General features: G+C 43.9%; 3 protein-coding genes across 22 annotated transcripts; 1 reads left to right on the forward strand and 2 right to left on the reverse strand.

The window, feature by feature from the left end:
• Positions 1 to 318: 318 nt before the first annotated feature.
• Positions 319 to 6,015, reverse strand: LOC100121971 (SWI/SNF complex subunit SMARCC2). Its single transcript, XM_008203545.4, has 10 exons — positions 5,242 to 6,015; positions 4,490 to 4,609; positions 4,295 to 4,408; positions 3,851 to 4,215; positions 3,554 to 3,775; positions 3,196 to 3,479; positions 2,367 to 3,106; positions 1,967 to 2,276; positions 1,352 to 1,830; positions 319 to 1,268 (listed from the first exon to the last, which is right to left on the reverse strand). The coding sequence occupies exons 1-10, from the start codon at positions 5,356 to 5,358 to the stop codon at positions 717 to 719; spliced, it is 3,303 nt and encodes a 1,100-aa protein (XP_008201767.1). The 5' UTR covers positions 5,359 to 6,015; the 3' UTR covers positions 319 to 716.
• Positions 6,016 to 6,185: 170 nt separating this feature from the next.
• Positions 6,186 to 11,354, forward strand: LOC100119718 (GTP-binding protein SAR1). Of its 19 annotated transcripts, none has more exons than XM_001604933.6 (6): positions 6,186 to 6,875; positions 8,399 to 8,537; positions 9,220 to 9,339; positions 9,612 to 9,677; positions 9,765 to 10,000; positions 10,096 to 11,354. In XM_001604933.6, the coding sequence occupies exons 2-6, from the start codon at positions 8,495 to 8,497 to the stop codon at positions 10,210 to 10,212; spliced, it is 582 nt and encodes a 193-aa protein (XP_001604983.1). In that variant the 5' UTR covers positions 6,186 to 6,875; positions 8,399 to 8,494; the 3' UTR covers positions 10,213 to 11,354. The 19 variants fall into 19 exon arrangements, with proteins under 19 accessions (XP_001604983.1, XP_008201770.1, XP_032456091.1 ...); XM_008203548.4 differs by having other exon boundaries at positions 6,746 to 7,540; XM_032600200.1 differs by having other exon boundaries at positions 6,746 to 7,010.
• Positions 11,191 to 14,025, reverse strand: LOC100121990 (3-hydroxyisobutyryl-CoA hydrolase, mitochondrial). 2 transcript variants are annotated; one of them, XM_031931966.2, is made up of 9 exons: positions 13,708 to 14,025; positions 13,358 to 13,619; positions 13,147 to 13,240; positions 12,946 to 12,980; positions 12,627 to 12,868; positions 12,311 to 12,552; positions 12,012 to 12,228; positions 11,755 to 11,942; positions 11,191 to 11,674 (listed from the first exon to the last, which is right to left on the reverse strand). In XM_031931966.2, exons 2-9 carry the CDS (start codon positions 13,358 to 13,360, stop codon positions 11,535 to 11,537), a joined length of 1,161 nt encoding a protein of 386 aa, XP_031787826.1. In that variant the 5' UTR covers positions 13,361 to 13,619; positions 13,708 to 14,025; the 3' UTR covers positions 11,191 to 11,534. The 2 variants fall into 2 exon arrangements, with proteins under 2 accessions (XP_031787826.1, XP_016842356.1); XM_016986867.3 differs by having other exon boundaries at positions 13,358 to 13,911.
• Positions 14,026 to 14,683: the final 658 nt, after the last annotated feature.

Genomic DNA, 14,683 nt, shown 5'->3' on the forward strand with positions numbered 1-14,683 from the left:
ATTACTCTCAGAATAATACGTCGTATCAAAGGTGAGTGAAGAAACCGAGTCTTTCTCAAGTTGTACACTGATAAAACGAATTTTTTTTCACTTCAGGCTTTCATTTCAATCATGCTCCAGTTCCATTCACTTCCTACAAGAATTAGTTCAATTCTCTCAATATCGCACTTCATTTAAATATTCACTTCCAATGGGTCGATGATCCGCGTGAAAGTAAAGTTTAAAATTTAATTGCACGCTCTGGCTCTGAATTAAACACGACAGTGACAAGTGTCTCGAATCTTATATGTTGGCGAAAAAAGCACATGAGAAACCTTGTTTAAGGAAAAAAAACAATCATCTTTAAATTAAAATAATTCATATTTAGTAGTACAAATTTGAGAATTCCGATAAGCCCAACATCTGTCAAATATCTACAATAAACGGAATGACAAAAAACGCTGTCATTTTTGGCCCGTGGCTCAGCTCTTGAAATTGATGATTATCTCTTATCATTCCTTTTTTTTCTTATTAAAAAAAAACTCTGTCATTTAGATACAATCTACCCGCGTTTGGCGCCCCAATACAATGAAAGAAATGAGCTTTTTTCTGGTATACCTGTTAACTGCTATAATCTTCAAATAGAAGCAGTGAGCAGTAGGTTACCTCTGTACAACTCTCTCTCTCTTTCTCGACAAAATATACCGCGCAATGACTCAAGCGTCTATGATGAAGCCTTATACCGCTTGCTGTGGAGGCGTATGTGGTTGCGCTTGTGGACTTGGTGGCTGTCCTTGCTGTTGCTGCGGCACTGGCGGAGGCGGCTGCTGCTGTTGTACCACGCCGCTAGGTGCTTGAATCGGCGATTGACCGGGTGGATTAGTTCCTGGCTGCCAAGGCGGTTGATGCTGGTTCTGTGCTTGCTGCTGTGCTTGCTGCTGCTGTGCTTGCTGTTGAGCTTGCTGCTGTTGTTCTTGAGCCAACCGCTGATGCGCCTGCTGCCGCGCCCTGAATTCAGCTGCTTTGAGCTGTTCTAAATGGAACTGTTGTCGTTCATTAATGAGTTGCTGCCTCTGATATTCGAGACCTTCGCGTTCTCGTTCCATTGTTGTCTCTAACTCTTCGAAGTGACGTAACTTGATTTCAAGTTTTTTCATTTGAGTTTCGACGAGTAGTGCTACGAGAGATTTTATTTTCCTTTCTTCGACGGCAGCCAGATGCTTAGCCTTGACAGCCGCAGCAGCCAGAGCAGCAGCTGCCGCTGATTGTAGTTGAGCATCCCTAACGACCTGTAAATAAAATTAAAAAATATCAGTTAATTCAAGTTCTTAAGTACATGTAACTGTAAAAAAAGATTTAAAAAATAGCCCACCTTATCTTTCTTTTCTTTAGCTTCTCCTTCTTCCCCATCAACCTTCGTCTTGGACTCGCCTTCCTCGCCCTCTTTTGTATCTACCTCCATTTTCTCAGGCTCCTGCGACGATTGCTGCTCAGTTGTACCTTCAGCAGCTTCCGTTCCTTCAACCTCCTTCTTTGGTGTAGCGAGTGGCGCACTAGCACTGCTGGCCGACTCGCTACTTTCCGTTGTTGTTGTCGTCGTTGTTGTCGCCGTCGTTGTTGATGTGGCTGTAGCTTCAGCCGGACTACCTTCACTGCTGCCTTCCTTAGATTTTTCGGTCGGCTCATCCTTTTTACCTTCGGGTGGCGTTGAAGCTGATGTCGGCGACGTTGCTGTAGCCGATGCCGCTTGGCTGGAAGCATTTTGAGCGTTGGCTGTTTCTTCTGGAGGTTCTGGGGGTCCGGTACCCGCAATTCCAGACTGAGCCAATCCTGCAGCTGGATCAAATTTACCTTAAAAGAAAATGGGTTATTAATAATCATATCTCGATATTTTAATAATTAGTCTTGCAGTATTTTGTAGTTATAAAAAATCAAAAACAAATAAAAAAAAAATGGTATAAACTGTCTTATCACAATGAATGCTTACCATCTGAATTCGCGCTAGCCTGTACATTTCGTAAATGTTGATCTAATATTGCTGCAGGTACTTGATCTTTGATTGCAGCAAATTCTTCCATTGCAGCCTTAGCTGCACTTGCGGCTACCCTTGGATCGACCACTGACGCAAGGAACGCGACGGTGCTCATAACAGGATTGCCAGCCTTGGAGAAAGGAATGGGCTGGTAGGCTAACGGCCCCAAGCCTTCGGGCTCCTCGAGATATGGGTCTTCAATAGGCAGTCTTAAGAAATGCAATATGCATTCATCCTGAGTCCTAGAGCCTACGTGTTCACAGACCTATGCCAAATAAGTAACGGTTAATTTTTCTATCAATTAGGAAACGTATTGATCATAGGGAAAACAAATTTTGTGTATAATTGAAATTACCTTGTTCCAATCATCCTTATGCAGTTCAAGAGCCTCAAGCAGCAGAAGCGTCTCTTGCTCCGTCCAGTCACGCGTTGCTCCAGCAGCCTGCTTGTTCTTGAGCACTGCAGGCTTCTTCGAATACTGATCGATCTTTAATCCAAAGTTGGCCATCGCTCCCGCTCCTGGAATCTTCTCATCGTTGAGAATAGGCTTCTTTTCAAGGTCCAAGAGAGTTTTAGCCGCGGGAGGTTGCGGTGTCTTGGGCGGATTGGGATTAACTGGTGCCAAGCCCGAGGGCGTGTCCGACAGCACGTGGAAGTGAGAGGTTGGTGGAGGACCCATTGGGGTTGGTCGCGACTCGGCATCGACCTGATAGTTTATCAGACCCCATTGCTCAAGAAAAGCATGAACTCGCATTATCGCGCAGACATCACCGGCTAAATTGCGCCTACACGCAGTCGAAGTAATATATTCCGTAGGATTCAGACGGTATGTGTCTATCATAAAATTCCTATAGGCCAAATAAATTTCCGGCGTCTTTGATTTGTTTTTTCCGTTAAAGAACTCAGACAGAGCTCGCTTTTCGATCGTGTGAATCGAATTGTAATCGAACCAGGCAGAATAACTGGGCACCACTATGTGATGAGTTTGTTCCGTGACATTGTCTTCTGGTTCATCACTTTTACTACCGTCATTTCGTTCTTTACTCGTATCTCTTTCTTCTCTGTCCTGAGACGTTTGTGAGTTGCTCTTGTCACCTGGATTGAATCGGTACATGAGTTAGTTGACAATCATAATCCAATTTTATATATAATCCTTAACTTTTTATGATATAAAATGAAAGTACCTTCTGCTGGTTCATCGAGATCAGCCATGTTTCCAGATTTAAGAGGTTGTAGCTCATTATCTTGTTTTTTACTGCCAGAAATTATACCTCCTGTGGAGCTGCTGTTTTGCCCCGAGTTTTGTGAGTTGGCATTAGCGGCCACGACTTCTACTATCCTTGGTTCTGCAGGTGGATCCTCCATCCCCTGAGTCAAATCCTCCTCTTCATCTGCGCCACCGCGAGATTTCTTTGGACCCGTTGAAGATACGTTCGACAAACCTTGAACACCTGCTGGAGCTCGCCCGCTATTGAAAGTAAAGCAATTCTTATTAATCATCATTTCAAGTTTTTTTGTTATTCACCAATAGTATCAACTTACCTCTTCCTTTTGCCAAGCTTTGGTGGAGGAGAAGGCGATCTTTTTCGTTTCTGCTTTTTAGCAGACGGCGGTGCTGGTGTAGCCATCAGATCTTCAACTGATATTCGGTATTTATGCACTTTCTTTTGTCCACTATCATCTACTTCATAATCTTCTTCATTCATCCATTCATTGTACTGCTCTAAATCTAGAGCCCAGGTAGCTGATACTTTGTACGTAGACCTTAAATAGTTTAATTGATTAATTAGCCAAAGTTATCAGTATAAAATCATCCTACAGTTTAAATAAAGAACTCACTTTGTGGTAATGTTTCCTAGAGCTGATTCAGGATAATCCCATGGAAGATCAATATTCACCCAAGAGTCATAACTATCCGGAAAATAATACCAATGCAGCAAGACAAAGCGCTCCCTACGAAAGCATGGCCTTGCATACTCTTCTTCTAGAGGATCTGCAGGTGGATAAATTATATGAGTAGCATCATCTTCACTCTCTGCTATTGTTCCTTGATGCCGACGTACTACTTCTTTAACTTTTACTGCTGTAGGCTTATCAACATCTGACCTCACAAATACACATGGTACAGTCAGACACCTAGACTGAATTAGTGCTCGCTCTATCGCAACAAGCATTTCTATCATTCTGTCCGTTCGAGGTCCAGACTAAAAAATAACAAAGCCATTAAAATAAGTGCCATTAATGTTGGCAGATTTGGTGAAAAGTTAGAAGATTCGACAGTACCTTTCCTACTGGAAAATCGAATCGCCTCCATCCTTGCTCCTGTTTAAACCTAAAAGCTGTTAATAGAATCTGACATAAGCCACCTCCTGGTTTAAAATCTAGAAAGCATTTCATCTGCAAAAGTAATAATTGATTACATATCGGTTACACACAAGTATTGAGAGTGGCGAGCAAAAGAATTGTAAAAGAACATACAGGAATCCTTGTCATCTGAGGCCTAGTAACATTTTTGCCAAGACTATCCTCTTGAAACTGAAGAATCTGTACAACCAGAGTGGACAAGCTCTTGTTGGTTGGTGGATCAGTTTGGATATACTGAGAAAACAAGCAAACAGCTAAATTAAAGCAACAAATAAAAAGAAACTAAACGATATGCGGGTGGTTGTAATTCGCGTAACGCCTCTGAATGAGTTTAATACAAAAACATTTGCCGACGATTACTTAGTTCAGCCCAGCGTACAGTGGCTCGAAGCAGCACGTCGATAAACAAAGCGTGGGAGCAGCGTACGTCCGTCAGTCAACGTCGGCAGTAGCCTATACGAGTACGCGTAAACAAATCGGCCCCAAAAAGGGAAAAAACAGTGTCGCTGCTCGAGCGTTCGGGCGATCTGTGCACATCATCGCAGTTGCACACGGACACACAGACGTCGTTCGGCATACTATAGGCGGCGCGATATAGGTTATGCTCGGCGCATCGGCGAGAAAGCCGCCCCGCAATAATGCTTCTCCGAAGCCGAGCAGCCTCTTGGGCAAGCGATGCCCCGGAAGACTGGCGCGGCTGAAATGCTCAAGTCGGAGCACGCGAGCCAGGAGACAGAAGCCGCGGAGAATCGGCGTAAGTCGGTCTACTCAATAGGGCGACGCCGGGTCGCGGAGCCTTAGGCAGCAGCAGCAGCAGTCGGGGCTGTGCGCGCGCGAACGCGGAGGGGAAAAAGCGGGCGACTTACCTTCTTGGCGTTTTTCAGCATCCACTGTTTGACCGAGTCGAGCTGGTTCAGGACCTCCGACGAGTCGAAGAACTTGAGATTCGGTCCGCCGTCCTTCTTCGGGCCGAGCGTCAGCATCTTGGCCGTGAAAGGGCGCACACACGCTGGGTCACAGCACAAGCCGAAACCTCGTCTTCTCGCGTCGAACCCGCACAGCGACGAGACCAAGTTCTCTCCTCGCTCGCTCTCTGTCCTTCTCGCACACGCGCAAAGAGACGAAGGTACGCGCCGCCGCCGCCGCCGACTGCAGGGCTGTATGCTATATTATATACGTATACGCTTCGCACTGTGCAGCTCTACAGTCTACAGTCGCGCTGGCCTATGCGAGCGAGCGAGAGAGGAAATAACGCCGCCGCGCACACAGCACTCGTCCCCCGCTTTGTGCTCTATATACATATATACATTAGCCGCTCAGCCAAACATCGCCGCCGCTATACTGCCGCGGCAGAAGCACTCGCCTGAACGCTGCCGCGCTGGGACCGGAGGCGGCACTAATGCCGAACGCTCCGCGACCATTTAGCTTCACGTTTCCGTTCGTCGGATTCGCCTCTTCTCGCACCCTTTTTCGCCTCGAATACTTTCACTTTCGCCTGCAGACGATCGAAGATCTACGCAATTTTTCGATCGTTTTTCCCAAGTAACTGTCGCTAATGCTCGCTAGTTCCGTTCGCGGAATTGAATTTGACTTGACCACGTCGAATATTGACGATCAAATGGCATCGCCGCTTTTTCGAGAACCCGGAGAGCTAACTTCAGGCTGCTCGCCGGCCGCCGCGTCGGGCTCGAAACGGAGCGCAATGACGCGTGCTGACGTCCACGATTTTCTCGTCCACCTTTGTCACGAGTTTCGTGACGGTAATTGACGCTACCGACTACTGCTACGACGTTGTTTGGCGTTTCAGATTGTTCATTATTTGTCGCAATGGAATGATTAGCATAACTGATATTCGTTTATATTCCAACATGAAATTTTATGTTACGTTCATCTTGTGGGGAAATAACATCGATCAGTAGAAAAAATTATCAAAATATGTTTGCGATAAACTGAAGCCTCGACTAATTGCCAAGAGCGAATCTCCGCCTCTCCAACCACCGATCATTTTTCAAATTAAAAAGAAAGCAACGGGCGAAACTTTCTTTCATTTCTTTCACGACCGGAGAACAACAAGCGTCGCCAACTCGGAATTTCAATGAGCTGCTCAAGCAACAGCTCGGATGACGAAAGCCGAGTGCGTCACTGGGCAACGCAGAATCGGGAGACCGAAAATTCGCGCCGTTATGATGCAGCACAAAATAAGCCCCGCGCACGCGAGGTTGCGCAGAAAAGCAGTATGGCCGACGGAAGTAGACGTCAGCAGCCCAAAGAGAGAGAGAGAGAGAGAGACGAGCAGAGTGTCGGAGTGAGAGAGAGAGAGAGAGAGAGAGCTACCCGCAGTGCCAACTGCCAACCGCTGAAGGCGCGCGTGAGCAGCTGCAGTGCGAGTGGGGGAGATCGCAGCGACGAGCGAGAGAGCCAGTGAGCTCCGGAGGAAAATAAATTCCGTTCTGTCGCGCTGCTCTCCTCCTGGACCGACCGATCGCTGCCCCGGACTCGGGTACGTTGTGCTAATCCTAACCCCATCGTATCTCCATCTCGGATCTCTCCGCGGTTTCGCGAGTTGCTGCTGTACAGTGCTTCGGACGCGCGCGCGCGCGTTCACGGGCGTAACCTTCCTGCTGCTTATAAGTAAGTAGGTAGTGCTGCATCAGTCCTGCCGCGGCCGCGAAACAGACGGGACGACGTGAGTGTTGTATTTTTGGAGCGCAGCAGCCGTTCCGTGTCTGTCTTTCTCTCTCTCTCTCTCTATCCCTTGCTCCTCTCCGCTCATCACTGGCCTGTGCCGTGTACGTCTGTGCAGTGTACGAAACTCGCTGCACCTGCCACTTTGCTCGGGCAAAAAAAAGAAGAAGGAAGGAGGGCCAGCAATCTGCAGGACTTTTCATCCGTCGTGTGCTTTCGGAGCACGATTAAGGTTAAACGTCTGCTCTAGATTGGAGCAGCCTTCGGCGAACTTTGCTGGCGTTAGCAACGTCGTGCATTTCGCTCATGTAAACAAAGTCTGGCACACACGTAGCTGTGCGCTCAGTGAAAAGTCAGTTTTCCCTCGCCGTGGCCAGTTTGTCGGAGCTGTGGTGCTGTATTCGAAGGCGATTAAAGTGCTAATGTATAGGCGGCGGAGAGGGGCAAGGAAAGAGACAGAGACAGACGTAATCAGAAGAAGTAGGGGCCATTTCTCCGTGTTGTAACATAATTTCTCGTTGCCCTCGTCACACGCACGACGCGTAAGCATATGCGAGCAAGCGGGCAAATCTCGGACTTATTCTTCGCGAAAAACCGACGCAGGTGGAGTAAGTTCTCTGCTCGCGAGTGTCCATCGCACGACGGTCGACTTACTGCGCTTTGACGTGCGCTTGTACGTCTCAAGGCTTCCCTATATAATATGCCAGATATTGCACCGCGAGCTAATCGCTCTATCGCCCCGATCGTTCACTACCAATCGTTCTGTTCGCGTAAACACGTCGCAGTCACTCGTAATTAAACATAAGCGACGAGGAAACAGCATAAAAAGTAGCGTTTAAAGTGCCAGCATTGCGGGGTGCGCGTGTGCGTGCGTGTCCGTGCAGACTGTACAAGTGTACACGTATCTACCTAACTCGGGCCGAATCTACAGTTGCTCTCACGGATTCCGCGCGTACTTGCCACTGAATTTCCGCGAACTAAACATCAGCAGCCCTTAACACGGCTAGTATCTCAAAATAATCGAAGCCAATATTTGGGTTCCTCCTCTCGGTGCGCGTGACAGTCGTTGAAACCGAGTACCTAACGCACATGCTGCGCTGCTTCGAGAGTCGAATCATATACGCTGCTCTCTGCAGCTCGCCAGTGCTCCGCAGCGTCAGATCCGATATAATAAAACGTATATATAGGCCCGAGAGATTGCCTTCGCGTTCTCTCTCTCTCTCTCTCTCTCTCTCTCGCTCATATATCAGTATCTGTGCGTCCGTCTCGCTCGCTCGCACGCGAATAACAAAGCAGTAGAGGGACCACACGACGACGACGACGTGTCTTTTGTTGCAGAGTCATCATCGGGAGAGACAGTGCCAGCCAGTTGATTCTCCGTAGCAGCGGAGACACGAACACTCGAGCAGACGGCCAAACAGCAGAACCTGGAACATGTTTATTTGGGACTGGTTCACCGGGGTTCTGGGCTACCTTGGTAAGTGTGTCTTCGGCCTGCCGGATTTCTCGATATTTAGCGCGCGATCGATTATCATCGCGTGTACGCAGCGTGTGCGAGATCACGATCGGTCGCAGCAGTAGCTGCTACGCGTAATTTTTCTGCTAATACTTACGTGCGGAAGTGCGCCGAGAACAAGTTATTGACAACACGTTTTTTGGCAGTTCATCAACAGTGTAAAGAAGTAGCTTGCAGAGATAAAATGTTTAACTTACAGCTGTGACAATAATGTAGAACATTAGCTTTCGAAATTCACTTTGTGTGGATAGAGAGACAATTTTTATCATGGCCATCATAGAGAGCTCGTAAAGTGCCACTTATCTTATTTCACTCAAATCATACTGCCCGACGTGCCATTGTAAAAAATCTGATACTGCACCTTCTAAAAATGCTTAGGAGCAGATTTTCTTATTTCAATAATTCAGAGAAAATTTATTGGATTAAAATAGAATAGTCTTGTCATTGAGATATGTAAGTTCTGTAGGCTTCCAACTGCCCGTTTGTCGTGGAAGATTTGCTATTCTTGGCTTATCCAATTCTGGTCGCCATTCAGTAATAAATGCAGCCATTGCTGAGAATCTGCTAGAACCTATGGAGGTTTCTATGCAGCGTAAGTAAATTTCTGGACATATGCATGATGTTTGTGTTCATTGCTTTTCAGGATTATGGAAGAAGAGTGGAAAGCTGCTCTTCCTTGGGCTGGATAATGCTGGAAAGACTACGTTACTTCACATGCTTAAAGATGACCGGCTTGCACAACATGTACCCACGTTGCATCCAAGTAACTAACTCTTTCGCTAACAATATTTTTTATTTTTAATGACGTCAGTGTTTGACAATAAAATAATAGTAAAATGCTAACTATTAGATTTGGCTAGGAAATTTGTTCATACAGTATTTTAAGTTAAAAGAGTTATTGTTTGTTATCATATTTATTGATGAAACATTATAATATAAAATCTAAGTTTTTTTCCGTTTTTCAATTAGCTGGTTATCAATGTGACTTTTTATTCCGTAGTTAAAGTTCTAAATTTTACTTTTTCTTTGTTATAGCATCAGAGGAATTATCTATTGGCAACATGAGGTTTACCACCTTTGATCTTGGTGGTCATACTCAAGGTCAGTACTGAATCATAAAATTTCTCTTTGAAGAATTTTTTAACAAAGAAAATTAATCACCCGTTTTTTTTTATATCGCGCCGATAGCCCGAAGAGTCTGGAAGGACTACTTCCCAGCAGTAGATGCGATCGTCTTTTTGGTGGACGCTAGTGACAGGACGCGGTTACCAGAATCTAGAGCAGAATTGGATGCACTTTTGACCGATGAACAATTGAGTGCATGTCCGGTGCTTGTTCTCGGCAACAAAATTGATAAGCCTGGTGCAGCATCTGAAGATGAACTTAGGAACTTTTTCAATCTTTTTGGACAAACGACTGGAAAGGTATAAAACTGCTCTTACTATTCTTAAAGCTGAGTTTTCCTTAATTTGCGTGTACCGAAAACATTTGATACATGCATTTTATTTTCAAATTTTAGGGAAAGGTTCCACGCAGTGATATTCCAGGCCGCCCATTGGAACTATTCATGTGCTCGGTACTGAAGAGGCAAGGATATGGCGAGGGTTTTCGCTGGCTTGCGCAGTACATTGACTGAACGCACGTAATTAAAATCGGAACACTTCAACTCCCCAGTAATTCATGGTTTCTAAACTCCGGCTCATTCTGCATATTGGCATTAGTACAACAGGATGAATTTAATTTTTACGAAAAAATTATAATTAAATAATAGGTGAGGGTTTCAGTGAATTAAAAAAAAAAACACAAGGCAGGAACATTGTGTATGATGATAATAATAATGATGATTAGCTGTAGTTATCGATTCCTGTGGTATTAAGGCCGCTTCAAGTCGACATACTTCACAACAATGAATATGGATTCTATAGAATTCTTTCAAATTTTTATTCTCTAAAGTCTACTTTAGTAAATACAGTGACATACTGTGGAGTGGTTGAAACATTTTGATAACGAAATCGCTAATAAAGTAATTATTTAAGAAGTCCAGACATCTTTACAGCTTATTTCTTTACATATGTTATAAAGTCGGTTGTATGCGTTTCAAAATATTGTAAATTCTTTACTATCTGATGTAAACATACAACATACAACAAACATTTTTATTACTTTACATATACATATGAATGGTTCAAGTTATTTTGGCTTAAAATCCCATTGGTTAAAAAATGTGTTTGACACAACAACAGAATTAGGTGATATTAATCGTTGTTCACTTCCTTGAAGTATATCAATATTCATTCATTGCAATTCATAGCAAATAATTAAATTATTTAGGGGTATTTCCAAAATTATTGGGATTTTGGTTATATAGTGAAAAAAGCAATTAAATAGTTAGAATATTTAAATTATAGCTGAATTAAATTCATTTTATTTTTATTTTTATTGATTCATTTCAGACAAAATATTCCAAAGATAGGTAAACTATCATTTGTAACATCTAAATATGCCGTACAAATTTCTTCTCTGTAAGAGAGAAATTTTATTTTTTAGCAAATTTTTTTTGTTATTTTGAACAAGCGAATATGCGAATGAGTACACAAACTAGCAAATTTATTGTAAAAAAAAAAAAAAAAAATAACTGATGCTTCATGTTGATTGTGTGATTGGTTTATTCAGCAATGACTGACATGTTCTTTGTGCATCTGCAATAGTTGTAAGGTACTTAACGTGCATTATTTTCTTCGTTCATTTTACATGAATAAAAACGATGTTTTTATACTAGAAGCATTTGATTTACATATATATATATATTACAATTTAATAACTTTTAAAATATTATTTACTTCATTAATTAAAACTTCGGTTTTTGATTAATGAATAAGTATGGAATGGCTATGTACAAATTGTATGCAAAGTGTACAAAAAATACAAAATTTATTTGGTTTTAATAACGCTTAACATTTACAGCTTGGAAAGAATCAACTCATTTTGAGATGGTAAAGGAGCAAATCTTTGTTCTACAAATTCATTTGTAACTTCCTTTAGTGACTTGGGATTCCATTTCGGGGTTTGATCTTTGTCAATCAACAAAGCCCTCACACCTGTAAGAGAACGATAACGAGAAAATCATTCATTTTAATTGCCAACTTGGAGTTGGATTTAGTTATTCAAAGAAAGTTACCCTCGGCAAAGTCGCTGTCTTTATTCAGACAAGCGCAAGCCAATCTGTATTCTGTGACTAAACTCTCTGCTAGTGTCTTATTGCTGCCTTCTTCAATGGCTTTCTTCGTAACTTTAAGCGCCGTTGGTGAAACTTTGTTAAGCGTTTCAGCTATCTGTTGCGCCCATTCGGATTTGTTAGCCTCGAGGCTGTTATGAAAAAATGTAAATATTTACAGCCGGAAAAGTTGAAGCATAATCATTTGTTTGATAACTTGCCTGCTGATGATGTCTTCAACGGTTGGCGCGGAGAAGCATTCGTTTATCAATTCTATGTGAGGCGACAAACTAAATTTCTGCTCAACGTTCTCTGAACTGTATTGCTTCAGAATTTCATCCACGTTAGAATTGTTTTCAAGCAGTTCCCGAGTTACGGCCTCGAGCTTTTCAGAGGGAACGTAGTGGGTTGCGATCCCAGCGAGCAATACATCGACGCCTTGCAAAATTATTAAATGACGTGGCGAATACTTTACTCGAGAATTCTCGTGGTCAGTATAATAATGATATAAAAATCTCACCCTTTAATCGGTGCCCAGTCAATCCCAAGAATAATCCGAGCTTTCCCTTGAGTTTCGATAAAAAGTAAGTACCACCCACATCGGGAAACAGACCTATGGCTGTCTCAGGCATGGCAAACAAAGTTTTTTCAGTCGCTATCCTGTATTTGCCGTGGACGGATAAGCCAACACCTCCGCCCATCGTTATACCGTGTATCAAGGCGACGTATGGCTTTTTGTAAGTACCAATGAGATGGTTCAAACTGAAATATTTGTCGTTAGTATACCGTTATTAAAAATAGTTGCCTCTGATCAGTCATAGGTCGTCTTGACATACGTGTATTCATGTCTGAAAAAGTCCTTTCCAAGCTGGTCACCGCCTGGTTGACCGAGGGCCGTGACGAGCGATTTCACATCTCCTCCGGCGCAAAATGCCTTGTCTCCGGTAGCCTTTATCACGACCAATTTCTTGCTCGACTCCCATTCTTTGAGCACCGGATAGATCTTTTGCACCATCGACAGATTCAAGGCGTTTAATGCTTTCGGGCGATTGAGCACGATCACGCCGCTGCTGCCTACCTATTGCACAGAAGTCGCGAAATGTTATAATTTGATAAATCGACGCTTTCTTATACGCGGGAGAAAGTTCAGTTTACCTCTTGTAAGAGCACGTCGCTTTCTTCGGTGCTTGCTGTAGGTAAAACGGTTAACGCAATTAAAAAGTGAGAAATCAATTAATGTCGCCCGTCGGCACCTCGATGTAACGGTCAGGCAAAACTTTCTTTGTTTACGAGAATTGATAGATGTAGCTATTATGAGTGATGTAAACACTGTAGTACTTGTATATAGACACATACCTGCGGTGCCACTGGGTGCAGAAAACATCCTAACAGAGGCGCGAGCTCCGAGCAATCTGCTCACGCAACTCAACTTCATCGTCGCATTTTTTATCTGGAAGTTAGAATAATCGATGTATTATAAAGACAAGAGATGACTTTACAGTTTAGGCTTCGCCTATAAGTAGCGTGAATATACGAGCCTCGTTACACCGTATATATACATACTCACCATATTTCTGTTCACCGAGAAAGTACACTGTCAAATGGAAAGATTCTTCGGAGATTATGCTAATTGATTTTATGCTATTCACGTGATAGACTTCCTCGGTGGCAAGTCGAGGTAGCTTAGCTGGACAGGTTAAGATCGCGACAGAGCCTATATAGGCACTGACTATTCGCTAACGCCTACAGTGGTTTTTCTGCTCCGAAATGCCGCAGACAGCTAGCGAATCGATGGTCTGGGATTGATGCAGGCTGCGTAGCTCTTTATGCTATAGGTAGGGATACACATGCAACAGTATAAGTGGGCAAATCATCTCGTGTTCTTTTTTCGTCTGTTTGTGCCATGTGATAATTTACTTATCAATCCAACCCCACCACTCTTGAATCGGTTGCGAGTCGAACCATGTGCGATCATCGTGCGATGCTTCCTTCGCGTGCGCTCAGCTCATTTCTCCGGCTTCGCTATCTGCTGGCAGTCATCGGAATCAGGGAAAGCTTGGATGATTCTGGTCGAAATCCGTTTTACCGGCTCTTTCCCCTAAATTTCCATTCCTGACTGAAATAAATCGAACTTGCTTTTCTACTTTACAATAGCGTATTTTTCGTAAGAAAAAGGAGTCCTTGCTCCAAGGGCAAAGTATTTTGTATTCTAGTAAAATTGCGGGAAAAAAAAATAAAAATAAAAATAAAAAGTCTGCCCCCAAAATGTGAAAAGCACGTGCTCCAGTGAGAAGCTGATATCGTATTTCCAGGCCAGACTGAAAACGAAAAAGTCGCAATGTGTCTCCGCATCTCAGGACACAAAATACAAATACTTATACGGTTGCGGTGTACAGCGCTCATGCGACAGGGCGTGCAACTTGGTACACAGGAGTTATATAGGTAGCCGGCGTGCGCGCGCGCAACTTTCTGCGGACATGTGCGCAGCCGTGGCGCATAGGTTATGCCCAGATTAGGTTCCTCATGGAAATATCAAACGTGCGAATGCTAGCTGCGCAGACGTGCGTGTTATACCTGTATATACACGCGTATCTGATCCGCAATGCCGAGTAAAGATAACACACTCTGCCGAGCTTAGTTCCGATTGCGCAATAGAGCTGCTTCTCCCCCGCGCGTTGCCACTTGCCACGCACGCATAACACCTTTGGGTTATTATAAATTGTATATCTAAAAGTGTAGTTGAGGCGTTTGGGTGTCGCTTTTTGGCTGTGTGAGTGATGATTTGCGCGCGAGCACGAGATATGGGCAAATGATAGCGACAGGCTGCGGCAGGAATTGGCGGTAAATTTGAAGTCCTCTGGGTGGCTAAGATTCGACCAAATTGATACTGGGA

The sequence above is a fragment of the Nasonia vitripennis genome, chromosome 5 (assembly GCF_009193385.2).
Source record: "Nasonia vitripennis strain AsymCx chromosome 5, Nvit_psr_1.1, whole genome shotgun sequence".
Taxonomy (NCBI): domain Eukaryota; kingdom Metazoa; phylum Arthropoda; class Insecta; order Hymenoptera; family Pteromalidae; genus Nasonia; species Nasonia vitripennis.

Excerpts from the sequence above, each read along its gene's own strand:
- LOC100121971 (XM_008203545.4), bottom strand. The coding sequence starts at position 5,358 with ATGCTGACGCTCGGCCCGAAGAAGGACGGCGGACCGAATCTCAAGTTC. Across the intron at positions 4,409-4,489 it reads CTCAGATGACAAGGATTCCT|ATGAAATGCTTTCTAGATTT; the intron begins GTATGTTCTTTT and ends TTACTTTTGCAG. Across the intron at positions 1,269-1,351 it reads CTAAAGAAAAGAAAGATAAG|GTCGTTAGGGATGCTCAACT; the intron begins GTGGGCTATTTT and ends TTTTATTTACAG.
- LOC100119718 (XM_001604933.6), top strand. The coding sequence starts at position 8,495 with ATGTTTATTTGGGACTGGTTCACCGGGGTTCTGGGCTACCTTG. Across the intron at positions 8,538-9,219 it reads CGGGGTTCTGGGCTACCTTG|GATTATGGAAGAAGAGTGGA; the intron begins GTAAGTGTGTCT and ends ATTGCTTTTCAG. Across the intron at positions 10,001-10,095 it reads TTGGACAAACGACTGGAAAG|GGAAAGGTTCCACGCAGTGA; the intron begins GTATAAAACTGC and ends TTCAAATTTTAG.
- LOC100121990 (XM_031931966.2), bottom strand. Across the intron at positions 12,981-13,146 it reads TGCACCCAGTGGCACCGCAG|CAAGCACCGAAGAAAGCGAC; the intron begins GTATGTGTCTAT and ends TTTTACCTACAG. Across the intron at positions 12,869-12,945 it reads GCGACGTGCTCTTACAAGAG|GTAGGCAGCAGCGGCGTGAT; the intron begins GTAAACTGAACT and ends TCTGTGCAATAG.